Below are 12,623 nucleotides of genomic sequence, written 5' to 3'. Positions count from 1 at the left end.
TAGAATTTGGCCGGCCCGAAACTGACACTCAATGCCAGTTCCTGACCTTGTACAAGGTTTCAAACTAGTCCTTCCTGCAGTCACGTGGCAAAAGTTAAACAAACAAAAGGGTTAAATGTCTGCAGAATGAATATAACAAATCATTCAAAGTTTATGAACATAAATATAACTAATCTTGGCAATAGTTTGCAAATACCAAAGAATTTATGGGTTTAGGAGTTGTTTGGAAAAATACAAGCTTGGGTTTTGTTCTTTAGTGGTTTAGCAACAGATTCATACTCAGTTGAAAATATTTCATGTATGGCAGAAAAAAGAAATCAAGCTTTTCAAACCTTTAAAATTCGATTTACATTTAATTACATTTACAATAATTTGATATTCTTAAATAGCAATGATTTATTTTTCAATAAAGTAAACCAAAACATCACCAAAAATTTGATTGCAGAAAAACAAGTTGAAATGAATGGATTGCAAAAATTAGAAAGGTGTCAAAATCGTCCAAAAGATAATTTAATACATTTTTGAAAGTCTTCAAGCATGAAATATTAAAAAGGTAAATTTTTTGCTGGAAAAAAAAATTATAAACACTCTAATCAAACAACTTTTATGGGAAAAGATAGTTTCTGAGACCTAAATTTTGTTGTCTACCCTCGGAGTATGAAAAATAAGAAATGAAATTATACAAATCCATTTTCATTGAAAAAAAGCCAGAAAGTATCAAATATTTCGATTATTAAAAAAACCTAATACAATGTAATGAAGACAAATAACGAAAATGCGGGAAGACCTTTAAAATAATTAACAAAATTACAGAACATTCCCTTTAAGAATAACATAAAACTTAATTTCAATTTTCCAGGTTATTTTGTACTCACAACTCAGTATGAATTCTATATTAAAGCACTTGAAGTGTTTTGACTGAGCTTGAAGCGGTAAGATTGCCATTGTTGTTGCTGTTGTTGTTGATGTTGATGTTGTTCATCTGTTGCTGTGGATTAAGAAGTTTAGGAGGTTGAAGACTGTTTAATTCAGGACAGGCGCTAGGTAAAGGACTGCATCCACTAGAAAATCAATATTTTATTGAATTTACCTAAACGAAACAACAAACAGAAATTTGTTTTTTTATTTATGAACAAAAAAACCGGTTTCAATGACTTTAAATTTTAAACATTCTAAAGAATAACTTTTAGATAATATTTTTTTTAATTCTTTTAATTCTTTTAAGATTTAATTTTTCAAACACATTTTTGGAGATTTATATTGGATTAAAAGATTTGCTCGTGGAGTTTAAAGATTATATGGTTCAAAAAAGTATCTTTGTGACAATAAAAATATATATTTTATTTTTAAAGATAATTTCAATTTAATAATTTTAAATGTTAACCATTTCTGAATGGTATTAAAGGAAAAGTTGGGTAATAAAAGGGAGTTTCTGTTTATATTTTATTTTAAACTAAACAAGGGTTCATGAATGGAATTAGTCAAATTGTTATCTATTTAGTATTTACCAAGACTAAACGTAAAAAATCTTACTTTTAACTTGTCATTGACTTGCATAGATTAAAGATTATTGAATAATCGATCTATTATTGTATATGCAACGATAAAAAAAAATTTACATTCATTTTCAAAATATTGGAAATGATCTGAAGTGTGTCCCATGAACCATGGGGCGAAAGCAAGGGGAGGGGGGTATGGTGCCAAATCGCCCCCCCCATATTCAAGTTGTTACTATAAAGGATTCCAACAGGGGGGGGGATTAGTTTGTTAACAGTTAGATACATGGTGTCCCACGAAACATGACTGTTGGTAAATAGTTTTGAATGTCGTCTTCAATAAACTCTATTAGATATTAAAGGCTGTTTGCAGTTTATTTCGTTTCAAAAATCTTTTGCTCAAATATATTTTACTTTGAAGTTAATTTTACAATAATATGACTGTCATGTAATATTTTAAATAATTGTCTTTGGTATTAAACAACTTATGGAAGAAGACATTCAAAACTATTCACCATCTGTCATGTTTCGTGGGACGTAGTCGTTCGTTGTTAACGAACAACTCACTGTAATCGTTTCTATCTTTGATTATTTAACTTAATGTTTGTTAAAGATTTTGATTTTAAAATATTCGTTTATAAATTGAAAACACTGTTATACGAGGTGTGATCGCTAACATTTATTTAGGGGTACTTCTTAAAGTCTCAGCTCTAAATTATTTTGTTAAGTTAACTATTTCTATATATACCGGATATATATACCGGATACAATTTTGGCCATGGTTGGAGTCAAGCAGAGAAAGAGGACACTTTGATGGCTCAATTATCCAAAGAAAATTTATTAAACGATGATAAAACCAAGCAGAACCCTGAAACATGATCCGGAACGCAATTTAAAACGTTTTTAAGAACTTGTAAGGTGGTTTATTGGAAAATTGTAGAAACCATATTAGCGAGGATTCAAAAAGTATGTTTGCCAAACAGCATAATGTATGCTTATACATTGTAAACAAAGTTGTAAAGCAAGATTTGAGAACGACAAAGATCTGGGTTAAAGGAATTGAGTCTTTGCCACAAACTCTGATTTTCTAATCACTATATCTTTGGAACCAAATGTTGCATACCTTAGATATTTCAAACTATGAATTCTGTTAGATCAAGTAATCTGAGTTTAGAATATCAAAGGTTTACAACATCAAGTTCTGAAGATATTACGGTTTAAATATTTGATTTTGTTCCAAAGACTCAATTCCTTTGTCCCGAAGTCTCTGACATATATAACCAAAGGGATGACAGTAATTATGGATTTAAAATTAAAATCAAAACCAGAAAATTCCTCAAAAGTCTTTCATACATACAAAACTTTTTCTTTTGATTGCTCTTAAAGGGTCTAAAACAGACTCTGATGAATTAAATTTGAGACCATGTTTGGAAAATGTTCTTGCTGTGTCGAACGGAGCTGATATACGTTCGGAAGAACGCTCTTTACAAAAAAAAGGTTTATATATAGCTAGTGAACTTTCCAAAAAAATTATAGAGCTGAGATTTCTACAATAAAATTACCCCTATTTTTTTTGTGAAACTTATTGATCACAACTCGTATATATAGGGTAGAACAGATCACTTGTTAGTGATTACCAAAGGATATTACTATTTACAAAAAGTATGTATATGTACCGCTATAAACATGCTAATAAGAAGTACGACTTGCAGATCGCTATTGCTATTGCTATTATTAACAAAGTTTTAATAAAGTAAACTGCACGACCTACTATAGCTATTTCAGAAAATATGAAAAATGGTGAACATTTGACAATTTGGTTAGAAATAAAAAGGAAAATTATAAAACAAATTTACCCCTTTCACATAGATTCAGACTGATTATTAGCAGTCACATCATCCAGACAGAACAAACACTTGGCCGAGAGAATATCAGAAATATATGACGACGACATTTAAACATTGATTTTCTTTATTATTCCTGCGAGGTGGGGAAAGCATTAAAGTTAAATTATTCGAGGTGGGGAAACCATTTTTATTAAGAGCCACTTTTAAGAAAATAAAAATAATTGATTCAGAGAATATAAATAAATAACAAATATTTGAGAACAAAATTTAGTTATAGTTTATAAATTATAACAATTTAAATGCCCTTAGATTTTTGAACTGAAGAGTTCCTATATTATATATATTAGATAATATGAAAACAAAAAAGGCCAAATATACACATTAAGTAGTTTTTGTTGTACTGAAGATTTTTAATATCACAATTTCCTTACCAATCATAATGGAAACATTAAATAAATTATAGATTTTATTGATTCTAATAAATAAAAAATAATAATTTTATCTTACTGTTTGTATCCAATAACTGTCAATACGGTTGAGCCGATTGGACCCAACTTTTGTGTGGGACCTCACATGGCCCTAGGGAAGGTTTATGAATGAACAAAATTTAAAAAAATTTGCCTCCATCAAAATTCGATTTTCATTAAATTTTTTAAAATTTTGAAAATCCACGAAACTTTTTGTTTAAATCCGCGAACTTTTTTGTTTTGTTTTACAATGTACACGAAGAAAACATGTTCACAATTAAAATAGAAGATGGGCGCGAAGATACAAATATGTATCCTGTTGGCTTCACTGGACTAATAGAATGTCGTCTTCTAAATATATTCGAGCCTGGTGTTTGTCCAGTCTGGATTATGTGCAGTCTCATCAGTTTTTAAGACAGGGTCGACTTTGAAGTGTCGCAACGCCTTGGGCTTAGATTTTACCGCTCTAACTAACACACGATTTTCTGAGCTCTTTACATTTTAGCACTTTGTAAAGCACTTGATGGTAGCTTTGGTTTTTAAGAAGTAATTGGCAAAATTCTCATATATTTTTGCTGGAGGAGCATGAGACCTTTCAATCAAAGTGCCTGCAGGGACTAAACCCAGCAGCTCTACTGAACTTCTGAAGTCTTGTTTAAATCAAAACAAGACACATTCTGGAAAGGCGTAGAGAGGGCTTGGAACAATTTATGATTGGTTAGACTAATGTCTCAAAATATCTCAAAAAGACGACTTTTCCTTCTCTATATTTTCATGCTTAGTGGTACACACTTTGATATAAAGGATTGAAAAAAACAAAGGATTACTCTTCCACAAGAGCCAGGGTAAAAATACCTACGTTAATATAATAACTGGTGCATCGTTTACTCCATGCACAAATGGAACATCCAAGGCATTGGAACTAATAAAAATAAAACAACTTTTTTAAAACAAATTTATGAAAAAAATTGTTTCGATGTAAATTTTGGTAAAAATAAATTTTAATACTTTTAATTTTAAATTTAGGCAAACGCTAAATTAACTTAAATCTTGAGACACTTTAAGATGCAATTTTCTAACAACTTATTGCCCCCTACCCCTCCTAATCAATCCCCCTCCCTATTCTGAAATTCCCTTGATAAATCTTAACTCACTAGTTGAGGTTTGTATCTAAATGGAATGCAGGAGGTGAGTTGATAATCTGCGGAGGTTTAGGAGATAAGGTCGTCTTCTCTGTAATACATCCGTTACTTACAGGCACTACTAATTCCTCTGAAAATTTACGGTCGTCGTCGTATTGTCAATACAATAAAGACGATTTTCTATTTCTAGTTCTCTATTTTGATTTCTGCCAAGAGCAGAAACTCTTTAACATTTTAAAAAGGGAACCTGTAATTTGAACAATGCGTTAAACAAAGCATTATTAAAAAAGTCGTCTTCATTATATTTATAAAATCGCTGACCACTGTGTATATTTTAAATTTTATTTAGCTAATTTTTTAAATGATGAAATATTGAAATATTTGGATGAAACAATTGATCAATTGGCAAAAACAATGTTTTGTCCATCAATATATATTTATTCGGAGAAAACACTTTAAAAATACTCAATCTCACAAAGTATTCAATGCTTGATAATTTAAAAAGAAGACTTAAGAGAATATAATATATTATATCTATTTTTATAGATTATAATTCACCTGCTACTTTGTGTTCATTCTCATGTCTATCTTTTACTGTGACAGCCACAGCTGAAGTTGCTCCTGAAAAAATCATTAAATTATACATGCTACTTATACAATACTACGCTTTTAGCTTCTTTTTTTTGTAAATAATTTAAGATTTTAACTGAAATTGGCGTATTTTCCAAGATTTTTTTCTTCTTCTAAATCTGATGCTACATAAACTTTTCCTGGGGTCATGTGAGGTCCCGCACAAATTTTGAACATGATAGGTTCAGCCGTTTTTTGACGTTCATTGGTTACAAACAAACAGACAAATATATAGAATATGTGGTTTGCAGTGCTTTAAAGTTTTGTTACAGAAACTTTCTCTTTATCGAGAAAATGTCTGTCCAAAACTTTATAACACGTCGTGCCAAAATAATATTGTTTGAGTTGAGCTGAAAACTTTAGAAATCCAGATTAAATGTTGCTTGTTCTCCTCATGATATTAATCTCCAGATTAATTAACAGATCGGGATTAAGTATATCCCATTCTAAAGTTTTCAACTCTGAATTCATGAAATGTTTTGTCTTGATGCAATGTGGTTATTTCTAAATATGCATAAAAGAAGAAATTTAAAAAGTTAGTTTTAATTTCATTTTCTTCAAATTCCTTTAATGTCATGTTTTTTTCAGAGTATGATTGCTTAAGTGCAAAATAGTTTTACAGAAAGGTTTTTGTTTTATCTTGAAATAAATTTACATCACTAGTCTCACTACAGGGATAGTTGTTTTATCCCTCTTCAAAACAAATCCAATTAGTATTCACAAAAATATATTTTAGTTCTTTTTAAAGAAGGAGTTGGATTACAGAAACCGTAGGTTCTTAAATATTAATTAATTCCCAGAAGTAGCAAGCTCTTATAAGATCTAGAGCTCTCCTACACTGCATTATACTTGTTGTAGTCCCTGCTGCACTGCAGTAAACCTGTAGTAGTCTCTGGTGTAGTAGTTCCCGCTACACTGCATTATACCTGTAGTAGTCCCTGCTACACTGCAGTATACCTATAGTAGTCCCTACTTTAGGTATCTCTGCTACACTGCATTATACCTGTAGTAGTCCCTACTACACTGCAGTACACCTATAGTAGTCCCTGCTGTAGGTATCTCTTCTACACTGCAGTATACCTGTAGTGGTCCCTGCTGTACTGCAGTATACCTGTAGTAGTCAGTGCTGTAGGTATCTCTGCTACACTGCAGTATACCTGTAGTGGTCCCTGCTGCACTGCAGTATACCTGTAGTAGTCCCTGCTACACTGCAGTATATCTGTAGTAGTCCCAGCTGTACTGCAGTATACCTGTAGTAGTCAGTGCTGTAGGTATCTCTGCTACACTGCAGTATACCTGTAGTGGTCCCTGCTGCACTGCAGTATACCTGTAGTAGTCCCTGCTACACTGCAGTATACCTATAGTAGTCCGTGCTGTAGGTATCTGCTACACTGCAATACACCTGTATTGGTCCCTGCTGCACTGCAGTATACCTGTAATAGATCCTGCTACACTGCAGTATACCTGAAGTATTCCCTGCTACCCTTCAGTATACCTGTAGTAGTCCAACCTACACTGCAGTATACCTGTAGCAGTCCCTGCTGTAGGTATCTATGCTATTCTGCGGTATACCTGTAGTGGTCCCTGCTGCACTGCAGTATACCTGTAGTAGCCCCTGCTGTAGAGTCTTTGCTACACTGAAGTATACCTATAGTAGTCCCTGCTGCACTGCAGTATACCTGTAGTAGTCCAACCTACACTGCAGTATACCTGTAGCAGTCCCTGTAGTAGTCCCTGCTGCACTGCAGTATACCTGTAGTAGTCCCTGCTGCACTGCAGTATACCTGTAGTAGTCCCTGCTGTAGGGATCTCTGCTACACTGCAATGGTTCTCCTTTCCCTTCTTCTTCTCCCTGTCCTTGTCCCTGGTGTTCATGTTCTCCGTATCACCCTTCCCTTCCAACCTTAAAGCTGCAGGGTCCTTCTCCTGTTACAAAACAAAATAGAGATTTGAAAATATTTTAAAGTGAAATTTGAGAAAGTAGTCTCGATTCATTAATCTTCTTTTAAATCCACAAGGCCCCTGTTTTTGCCATAAACTCAAATGTTCTAATCCACTTACTTATAATTACCCACAAATGATGAGACTTCAGAGACGACCGTACGAAATTTAAACTGTCTTCTTTGCCAAATAATTTAATCAGCCATTTCAAGGCTTTATCCAAGCCAGAAGACTTAACTTAACTTTGGGAAGTTTTAAGTCGTCTTTACCCTGTGTGGGTAACCCTGTATGATTGCAAACCTGTTTTATTTTAGACTTATTTGATTCGTTTAACAGAATTCATTATTATTTCAAATATCAAAGGTCTACTGCGTCGGGTTGCAAAGATATATGGGATTAGAACATCGTAGATTGCAGGATAATAAAACCTCAGTTAATTTAGACAGCTGTTAAACAAACTCATTGCAATTATTTCAACTCATACATTTTATTTCTTTAAGGAACTCAAAAAGAGACATTTAAATTTCATAATGGCAAATTCATGGTCGTTGGAGATTAATACCTGAACAGAATTGATATTAATATCTACAATAACAGATTAAAACTTTATCATTATGTCTTGAACTTATGATATTCGAAACATTAGTAAAAGAAACAATATAGAATGTGACGAGTATAGAGAAACATTTAAAGTTTTTTTTGTTTATTTTCTTTTGTTTTTAAAAAACTGTTTTGTACTTTGAGTTTAATGGTTTATATATCGCTAGAAAATAGAAATTGAGAGGGTCAACCCGGAGTGATCTATATTTTTTTAGAATGTAGAATTAACACCTTTTTATTAAATCTCTGAGATTTGGAACATTTTAAATCATAAACATTATGTTGGCCATAAGATACATTGATTATTTGTTTGCGCCTCTGCACTGAATCAATAATTAAAAACCACATAACACATGCTGGGGGGGGTGGGTTACACCTACATATTCGCGCCCCTTAATTGATAAATAAAAACAATAAAAAAGATATTTATTATATACATAGATAATAATAATATGTGTATATATATATATAATATGCATACAAAACCTGGAGTGGAGATGTCGACGAAGCACAATCTTCACTCAATATATCACAGCTAAGCACTGGACCAGAATACAAACATATTTCAACATCTTTTCTTATTCCCTCAATTTTTTATTCAAATTTGATTTTCTCGTTGTGAAAAAACCAAATTGGGCAAACTCCATCATATAAAGCTAAGCACCGGAATACGTTGCTAAATGTAAGAAAAGCAACGTTCTGATCCCTGATAAGCAACCAAGAGATTCTTATTGAGCCTCCATGGAATGTTTAAAACAAAAAAGACAAATGTTCATTCAATTATAAAAAGCTGTTTCTAGGTATGCAATAATTTTCATTGAAACCCGCTAATCTACAAACTTATTTATGAAGGTCAATGTTAAAACTTGAAACCAGCTTTTTATAAATAAAAGTAATTTACTCTCAGAAAAATTAAAATCCTCTTATAATTCCAATCACATATCCTTGGGCCCCTCGAGTTTATCATGGGATCCGATGGGGGTTTAATTTTTCATTGGTTTTATTTTTTCTGCAAGCAAATGAGACATTGAGTCAAATCTCTAATGATTTTAAGCCGAAGAAAGAAACATAATGAGGCTCCATACTTTAAAACTAACAATTATGTGAGACAGTTTCTTTAAGAAATACAAAATATACTCAATCATAAAGTTATAAAAATAGGCAATGTAGAAATAGCATACTCAAGTAAATGCTCTATTCATAGTTTTAAACAGATTTTCGTAATGAAAAAAATAGGCCATATTAAGTGTGTGGAATCAGAGGTGCAACGGGGGAAGGGGGTTGGGGGGTTCGATGTCAGACTAAGCTTCTATATAATTTTAACCAGAAACTTTGATCATTCTCATGTTTTTCCTTTTCATTTTTTTCAATGGTTGAAAGATGTTTGTATTGTGGACCTGGTTTCGGCTTGTTACTGCAACTATCAAGGTTATCTAGGCTGTCTAGTTGCCTGGTAGAGAGCTCTGCTTTCAGGCAGCTTTTCTCAACACCAACAACCTTAACTCAACAACACAGTGGACACAACAGCTGGGATACAGGATACATAGGATATAGGATATAGGATACAGAACATAGGATATAGGATACAGCTAGAACATAGGTTATAGGCTACAGAACATAGGATACAGGATACAAAATACAGAACATAGGATATAGGATACAGCTAGAACATAGGTTATAGGCTACAGAACATAGGATACAGGATACAAAATACAGAACATAGGATATAGGATATAAGATACAGGATATGGGCTACATAACATATGATATGGGATCTAGGATACAGTATATAGGATACAGGATATAAAATACAGGATATAGGATACAGGATATGGATACAGGATATAGGATACAGAATTCAGGATACAGGATACAGAACAAAGGATATAGGATAGAGGATACAGAACGTAGGGTGTAGGATATAGGATACAGAACATAGGATATAGAATACAGGATGCAAGATATAACAGGATGCAGGATACAGGAAACAGGAAACAGTATGCAAGATATCAAATACAGAATACAGAAAACAAGAAACAAGATGCAAGATATAAAATACAGGAAACAGGATGCAAGATATAATATACAGGAAACAGGAAACAGGATGCAAAATTTAAAATACAGGAAACAGGAAACAGGTTGTAAAATACAAAATACAGGAAACAGGAAACAGGATGCAAAATTTAAAATACAGGAAACCAGGATGTAAGATATAAAATACAGGAAACAGGAAACAGGATGCAAGATATAAAATACAAGATACAGGATATTGGAAGCAAGATATATAATACAGGAAACAGGAAACAGGACACAAGATACAAAAATACAGGATACAGGAAACAGGAAACAGGATGCAGGATACAGGATACAAGAAACAGGATAAAAGACACTATAGGATACGTAATACAGGATACAGGATACAGGATACAGGATAATCAAAAGTAGATCTTATGAGAGGGGATACAATAGCTAATGTCAATTCAAGATTAAAAAGCACTCTTTCAAACTAATAACTGTACTTCAAGTGTATTTCAAATATAAGACTTGTTGACACCAGTTATGCATATATAGATAGATAGGACTAGGAGAACAAAATCTACATTGCAGTACGGTACACCAGTTATGTATAGATAGATAGGACTAGGAGAACAAAATCTACATTGCAGTACGGTACACCAGTTATGTATAGATAGATAGGACTAGGAGAACAAAATCTACATTGCAGTACGGTACGCTGCATCTTGAATCGAGTATATGAATTATGAATTTCAAGAATATAAAATAAAATTATTTGATTTTGAAAACTACATTTTTTTCCGGACTGTAATACCACAAAATTAAGATTAAGATTAAAAAATTTTGATTCTAAAATAAATTGTAAAAAAAAGATCTTTTGTCCCATCTAGTGAAATTAATATCTTTAGATCTTCTGTCCCATCTAGTGAAATTAATATCTTTAGATCTTCTGTCCCATCTAGTGAAATTAATATCTTTAGATCTTCTGTCCCATCCAGTGAAATTAATATCTTTAGGTCTTCTGTCCATCCATAGTGCATTTAATATCTTTAGATCTTCTGTCCCATCTAGTGAAATTAATATCTTTAGATCTTCTGTCCCATTCAGTGAAATTAATATCTTTAGATGTACTGTCCATCCATAGTGCATTTAATATCTTTAGATCTTCTGTCCCATCTAGTGAAATTAATATCTTTAGATCTTCTTTCCCATCAAGTGCAATTAATATCTTTAGATCTTCTGTCCATCCATAGTGCATTTAACATCTTTAGATCTTCTGTCCCATCTAGTGAAATTAATATCTTTAGATCTTCTGTCCCATCAAGTGCAATTAATATCTTTAGATCTTCGGTCCATCCATAGTGCATTTAATATCTTTAGATCTTCTGTCCCATCTAGTGAAATTAATATCTTTAGATCTTCTGTCCCATCCAGTGAAATTAATATCTTTAGATCTTCTGTCCATCCATAGTGCATTTAATATCTTTAGATCTTCTGTCCCATCTATAGTGCATATAATATCTTTAAGATGATATAAATATGTTGTCAACAAGCTCAAAAAAAAATCTGTCCTATCTTCTACGTAATTCACAACACTGCACACTGGCAATGTGCCAAAAATGAGGTGTTTTACGGAAAAAACTTGGAAATTATTTGAATATCTGCAACTTATTTAAAAAAATAAAGTTCAAATAATACTTCTAATTCTATTTTTTAGTTTCAAAAAACTTACATCTTTTAACGTATTCCAGTCGAAAACATAATCGTATGTGAATCCTTGTCTGTAGAACAGGTTTCTAACAAATTAAAAATATTTAGTTTTTACAAAAAAAATTTAATACACATTTAAAATTGCTTATTTGAAACATTTGCTTTTTTTATACAATGATAAAGTGCTACTGCTGTGACAATTTATGCATGCATAAAAACTAATAAAAACGAACTAAAAACAATTGTTTTTTTTTGTCATTTCTTTCCTTGCATTTTTCATAGCATAAAATATTACGTGCTTTAACAGTATTTATGCAGTGCCTTTAAAGGGACTGTAACTTCAAGTGATCTTTCATGGAAAGATAGCAATGGCCGATTTACAACGGTACCCTTGAAAAATTAATCTAACCAAAAATGAGGAAGACAAGTCGTTCATCTGACTCTTTAACGAGAAACCACAAATGAAAAAAAGAACTCATACATGAATATCTAATTAATACTTAATCAAACAACGATTATACTTAAGGGTAGTATACAGTTGTAGTTGTACAGGGTAGTGTACAGTTGTAATTGTACAGGGTACTGTACAGNATCTGCATCATCATCATGGAGGAGTCAGGGGGGGTGATGTAGAGCTTCATGTTGGTGGGGCAGATCTACAGGTGCGTTGCGCTGAGTATCTGCATCATCATCATGGAGGAGTCAGGGGGGGTGATGTAGAGCTTCATGTTGGTGGGGCAGATCTACAGGTGCGTTGCGCTGAGTATCTGCATC

General features: G+C 32.5%; 1 protein-coding gene across 1 annotated transcript; it reads right to left on the bottom strand.

Moving 5' to 3' along the window:
* Positions 1-265: 265 nt before the first annotated feature.
* On the bottom strand, positions 266-11,936 carry LOC111713220 (uncharacterized). The gene is made up of 8 exons (XM_023488044.1): positions 11,872-11,936; positions 9,521-9,620; positions 8,610-8,665; positions 7,367-7,508; positions 5,511-5,573; positions 4,965-5,082; positions 4,670-4,732; positions 266-1,061 (listed from the first exon to the last, which is right to left on the bottom strand). The coding sequence occupies exons 4-8, from the start codon at positions 7,455-7,457 to the stop codon at positions 896-898; spliced, it is 501 nt and encodes a 166-aa protein (XP_023343812.1). The 5' UTR covers positions 7,458-7,508; positions 8,610-8,665; positions 9,521-9,620; positions 11,872-11,936; the 3' UTR covers positions 266-895.
* Positions 11,937-12,623: the final 687 nt, after the last annotated feature.

This window comes from Eurytemora carolleeae, unplaced genomic scaffold (assembly GCF_000591075.1).
Source record: "Eurytemora carolleeae unplaced genomic scaffold, Eaff_2.0 scaffold1388, whole genome shotgun sequence".
Classification (NCBI taxonomy): domain Eukaryota; kingdom Metazoa; phylum Arthropoda; class Copepoda; order Calanoida; family Temoridae; genus Eurytemora; species Eurytemora carolleeae.
Note: the sequence above shows the minus strand (reverse complement) of the source record. Positions and strands in the feature narration are given on the sequence as shown.

Excerpts from the sequence above, each read along its gene's own strand:
- LOC111713220 (XM_023488044.1), bottom strand. The coding sequence starts at position 7,457 with ATGAACACCAGGGACAAGGACAGGGAGAAGAAGAAGGGAAAGGAGAAC. Across the intron at positions 4,733-4,964 it reads TTAGATACAAACCTCAACTA|TTCCAATGCCTTGGATGTTC; the intron begins GTGAGTTAAGAT and ends TATTTTTATTAG. Across the intron at positions 1,062-4,669 it reads GCACCAGTTATTATATTAAC|TGGATGCAGTCCTTTACCTA; the intron begins GTAGGTATTTTT and ends TTGATTTTCTAG.